This window comes from Elephantulus edwardii, unplaced genomic scaffold (genome assembly GCF_000299155.1).
Source record: "Elephantulus edwardii isolate Elephantulus edwardi_28Jun2011 unplaced genomic scaffold, EleEdw1.0 scaffold00041, whole genome shotgun sequence".
Classification (NCBI taxonomy): Eukaryota; Metazoa; Chordata; class Mammalia; order Macroscelidea; family Macroscelididae; genus Elephantulus; species Elephantulus edwardii.
Window position 1 is genome coordinate 10,631,127 of NW_006399791.1, and position 6,000 is coordinate 10,637,126.

The 6,000-nt window shown below is 34.1% G+C and overlaps 1 protein-coding gene across 3 annotated transcripts in view; it reads left to right on the forward strand.

Moving 5' to 3' along the window:
• NTRK3 (neurotrophic tyrosine kinase, receptor, type 3) overlaps window positions 1-6,000 on the forward strand; it is a 620,856-nt gene that overhangs the window by 605,064 nt on the left and 9,792 nt on the right. The window contains exon 16 of one of the 3 annotated variants that reach the window (XM_006885181.1): window positions 1,321-1,362. The exons of the other annotated variants lie outside the window; for them this stretch is intronic. Within the exon in view, the coding sequence (XP_006885243.1) occupies window positions 1,321-1,362 (42 nt within the window). The remainder of the gene's footprint in view (window positions 1-1,320; window positions 1,363-6,000) is intronic. 3 annotated transcript variants of the gene reach the window in all.

The following is a 6,000-nucleotide window of genomic DNA, read 5'->3' on the forward strand; positions in this document are numbered from 1 at the left end:
CATAGAGTTTCCAGAGGCATGTTGTTTAGGAAGTGGATGCCACTAAAATGAATTAATGTCGGTGCCTTTCAAACTTGAAATTTCTCTTTGTAAAGTTGGAGAGTTTAGAATGAAACAGTTTTACAGATTATATGTAAAATCGTCATACACCAATACCAAGTTGGATGATTCCATGATTTAACAGTTGTTTGGGTTGGTTTTTTTAAAGTCATCTTTTAATATAGCATTTAAATTAATTAGGTAGTACACTGGTTGCCCTTGTATAGTATGTTTACTTTTTAAATTGGTTGTAAATTTTCAAATGTGATACACAAACATGATAAAATTCTAAACTGCTGAGATCTTAACCCTTGTGCCAACCTTGCTCCTCTTACATACACACAGGCCCATTATTATCCTAGGTTCTATTTATAACCACCACCAGTGTTCTTAATGAGGAGTCTTGGTGGTACAAACAGATAAGCACTTGGGAGTTTAGCTAAAACGCATTGGAAGTTGTAACTGAAACGTAGGTTAGAAGTTCAAACCCGCCTAGTAGCTCTTTGGAAGACATGGAAATTTGCATTTTTAAAGATTACAGCCAAGGAATACTGTAGTGGACTTTCCCCTGTCACACAGGGTCCCTATGAGTCAAATCTATTTGAAGATACCCAATAATAAAAGCAACGTGCCTTTCATGATAAACATTTTATTCTTTGAACAGGAATAGATTGCTTCCACCAAATAGTGTTATTTGCATGAACAAGTACTTTCCCAGGATTCCGACAAGTGACATTTTGCTGACTGGAAAGACACTTCCATTATTGATAGACGTAGCCTGCATTACCACAGCTGTCCTTCAAAAAGGCTGGCCCAGTCTCCGCCATGCAATTTAAGTGACTCTTTCTCACACCCTCCCCAACATTGGACAGTATCAACTGTTAAGAATTTTCTCCCAAGTGACATTCTAAAATGTGTCTCTTCGTTGTTCTGACTGGTGTCTTGTCATTTGTTTGTGGCCATCTGTATTTCCACTGTGGCTCATCTTGTTCTTTGTTTTTCTATTGGGCTGCTTTTGCTAATTTGAAGGAGTACTTTGTAATGTATGATTGTAGTTGTTACATATACTGAAAATATTTTCTCTGTCATTCCTCTTTTAATGATGCTTATTTTCTCTTTGCCCTGCAGACGTATTTAACTTTATGCCAGGCCTCTGAATCTTACTCTTTATGGCTTTTTTAGACATGTATCTTATTTAGGAAAACCTTCTTCTCCTGAGGTTATGCAAATATTTTTCTAAATTTTTTTCTAATATTATTATTGTTTTGTTTTTATGTTTAGCTCTTTAATCCATCTGGAAATGATTTTTGTATATGGTGTGAGGTAGGTATCTAAGTGTATTGTTTTAAAATAAATAGTCCATCGTCCCAACACTTTAATTACTAACCCATCATTTCATATATTAAAAACTCTGATATTTATACATGAATCTGCTTCTAGACTCTATTTTGTTTCATTGGTAAGTTTGTCATTCCCTATGCTAATACAGTGTGCTCATTACTGTAGTTTTATAATCTGTTTTGCTGTCTGGTAGAGAAAATTTATCTTCTTGTTATATTTTAAGTATACCTTACTTTTTACCAAGCACTTACCACTCCATAAGAATTTTATAATCATCTTGTAAATTTCTATCCAACATTTCATGGGTTTTCATTGAGATTCTGTTGAATTTTCAGATTAACTTGAGGGAATAATGAAATATTTATGATGTTGGTGATATATGATATTTATCTTCTACCCAAGAAATGGCATGCCTTTCCATTTATGCAAATCTTCTTATATATCTATCACTACCTTTCTTTAAATGGAGCTTGAATATTTTCAGCTAAAGTTTTTACCTAGGAGTTATGAACAATTTTGTTGCTATCATACAAACCATCTTATTTTTATTGTATTTTTAAAGTAGTTGATGAGAATCGTTTATTTGTTAGATGTTTGGTTTATATCTGGGTAGCTTACAAAGCATGTAATTTGTTCTAATTGCTTTTTAGTTAATAGTCTTAAACTTTCTAGATAGTCACATGACATGAGAATAATGGCAATTTAGATTCTTTCTTCTCAGCATTATAGCCTTAGTTTTGCTCTGGCTGTATTGCATTAGCTAGGGCCATGGAAAGGGTTTGTACAATATCAATGAAAGAATATAGTTCCTGTTTATTTGAATCAGAATACTTAATTAAGACACTTCTAATGGTTTTTCTTCAGTGAAAACAAAATTGATAAAAGGTGTTTTGAATAAAAAAGGGGGTTTTTTATTACTAGTAATTAAGACTTTTAATCAGAAAAGAAACTTTGGCAGTATTTGAAAGGATTATAGTTTTTCTTTTTTAAAATATCTCCCTATACTAAATTAAACAGCAAATTCCCTAAGGCAAAAACATTTTTGTATTTCTAGCATAAATCTTACTGAGCTATAAAATTAAAATTTTATATTACATGGGACCATCATGAGTTTATATTGACTCAACACAACTAACAACATCATATTGTAGACTAGATATAGTATTTTATTAATACTTAGAGGCTATATAACTACTTTTATAGCAGTTATAGGTTTACACTTATCTAGAGATAGACATCTGTATCTATTAATACAGCTAAGATTGTAGTCCAAGTTTGACTTGTCTTCAGGAATATATTCAAGTAACAGAGAATGGCTTGGGAAAATTTCCATCTTTATTTTGCTTTGGGAAAATATTATAGCATAGAAAACTTTAGTAGAATTCTGGATCTTTTTATTACATGGATCTTCTACCTTTTTAAAAATTTTGCTTTTCATAGTACTATTTATTTTAACAAAATTATTATTTCTTTGGCTATACTATGTATTTTATAATTTTAAATGCATACATGATAAAAGAAATAAATACTATTTTAGCCATTTTAAAATGCAAGCTTAATGACATCATTTCATTCATCTTATTATGCATATATCACCACTATCCATTTCTGAAAGTTTTTTAAATGACAAACTTAGTACTCTTTAAACATTAATTTATCAACTTTTTCTTCCCCCAAAATCCTGACCTGGCAAAACTAATACACTTTTTTTTAAAAAATGCATTTGTCTATTCTAAATGTTCCATATAAGTGGGATCATACAGTATTTGTACTTTGTATTCGTATCTCACTTATCTCATTCAACATGTGTCCAAATTTCATCCATACCATAATATGTCTCAGAAATTAATTTTATTTACGATTTAGTAATATTATAATGTTGTCGTTGTTGTTGTTGTTAAGTGCCATCGAGTCGTAGGTGACTCATAGTGACCCTATGAACAAAAGTACGGGACACCGGTATCACTTTCGTCCTTTCCCTAGGTTCATAGGGTTTCCAGAGGCAAGCTGTTACTGAAGTGGATGCCACTTCTGCTTCCAAGCTTGTTTTAATCGGGTGCTCCACCAAACACTGTAACTACTCTCGCATTTGACTCATCAGTGTCACAGTGTTCAGCTTCACAACAACCACGAGTTACCTCTGTATAGCAAGTGGACATACCAGGGTTACACGACCTAGAAGAATGTTTCACCAAAAACAATTAAAGGCAGGCCTGAGGGCCGCGGAGTAGAGTCACTCACCCTTAGCTTGGGAGCATGGCTTTCCGTCCACTAGGACAACTGCTCTCCCTCTCTCTCCCTGTGCTGTTATTGGTATTGTTGTTGCTGTTAGGTGACTCATGGTAACCCTATGAACGAAAGTCCTGGACACCTGTATACCTTTCATCCTTTCTCCAGATTCATAGGGTTTCAGAGGCAAGCTATTATGGAAGTGGATGCCACTCCTACTTCTAAGAATATTATAATAGTTATGTTTATCTATTCATCTACTGATGGATACTTAGTTATTTCTACCTTTTGGCTATTGTGAATAATATTCCAAGGAGTATTTCTTGTTGAGACCATAGAAAGTGTTGGGCTAGAAGGTAAAATTTTTGTGTAAATTTTTGAGGAACTGCCAGATCTTCTCTTGCAATATCTGCACCCACAATCTTACATTCCTACTGGCAATGGCTGAGGGTTCCAGTTTCTCTATCCCACTGTCAATCATTGTTACTTCCTTTTTACCGTTTTCCTTTAATAGTCCTCTTTGGTGCTATCAAGTTGACTACAGCTCATAGCAACCCTATGAACAACAGATACAAACTCTGCCCAGTGCTGCACCAACCTCTTGATCTCTGTCATGCTCAAGTCCATTGTGGTAATCAATGAGTCAGTCTATCTCACAGAGGGTCTTGTTTTTTTCTGACCTACCTTTCCCAGCATGATGTCTTTCTGTAAGGAGTGGCTCCTGCTGAGAATATGCCCAGAGTAAGTGAGATGAAATTTCACCATCCTCTAAGGAGCATTCTTGTTGTACCACCTTCAAGACAGACCTTTTGTTCTTTGGTAGTCCATGTATATTTCATACTCTTTGTTGACACCACAGTGCAAAGGCATTGATTGTTCTTCTGTCATCCTTATTCCCCATCAAATTTTCAGATGTATAGAAAGCAACTGAAAATATCATGTAGATGTGAAATGGCATGTCATTGTGATTTTGACTTTCCTAATAACAAACTAGAAAGAGTGTTAGTGACTAAGGTGTAACAAATTGCACTGCCAACCCAAAGGCATGTGATTAAAGTCCAGCTGCTCCACGGGGGAAAGATTAATATCTTGTGTGATTTACTGCATGTGAAAATCCACTGAAGGGTCAGCTATTAGTCAGTTCCAACTTGATGATACACAACAACAATTTGAGCCTTGTTTGAAGTGCTTCCTAGCAATTTGTAGATCTTTGGAGAAATATGTATTCAAGTCCTTTGCCCATTTTATTCTCCTAAGGTTGTCTTTTTGTTGTTGTTGAGTTGTAGGTTTCCTTCTATAGTCTAGCTGGTAAACCACTTATCTGATAGAACTCATTGTCTTTGGAGTCTGTTCCTACACATGATAGCTCTTCATCAGGCTTTCCATACTGTGAACCTTCATGGGAGGAGACGGCTTCATCTTCCTCTTGTGGAACAGCTGATGTATTCGAACTACCAACCTTTCGGTTAGCAGCACAGCATGGCATGCACTCTGTCATTACATTACTGTCATCTACTCAGTAGGATACTCTACGTTTTATTGAGAAAGTCCTTTGAGGCATAATAGTTTCCACTTTGATGAAACAGAATTTCTTTCATTTTATTTTGTTGTTAATGCTTTTGGTGTCATTGGAACTTGTATATTTTTAAAGGACAGACTTATTACTGCAATTTTAATTACTTTTGTGGCCAAGTTGTTTTCTTTTCCTGAAATTATTTTTTCATTATTAAAGTCTGCTAAATCCATCATTTCTTCTTTATTTTCAAATTCATTTTTTTAATCACCTGAATAGTTAATTTCCCCCCTATTTCCTTTGTCAAGTATCTCAAAGGGCTGTCTATATAAACTATTCATTGTGTAGACTGAATTGATCTTTTTTCCCCTTTTGTTTGTTTTGATTGAGTTCTGTCTCTTCTTGTATCAATTACTTATTTTGTCTTTATTATTATTTCCTTTTACTTTCCTTAAGTTTGGTTGTTCTTTCCTACGTTTTCTGTTGTGTGTTTTTAATACTGATTTATTTACAAAGTTTTTGAATACATTGTGTTTTACACCAAATCTTTCCCGTTTCCTTCAGCCCCCCCATCAAATTGTGAGACCCTATGATTAACATCCCTCTATTATTTTCATAATATTTAATTTTTTAGAGCTTATATGCTCTTAAAATTTCCCCCCAATTACTTTAGCCATATTCCCCCAAGTTTCAGTTAACAGGAATTTACTTATGATTAATTGGATTTTCATTTTTACCAACATTTTTTTTTCTTTACAAAAAGAATGTTTACTTAAAACATTTCTTTGGCAGTAGGAAACACACAGACTATTATGGAGATTGATTTTGGAATTTAGATGCACTGTTATCAATTGTGCTTAGCCGTACATGTTCATATC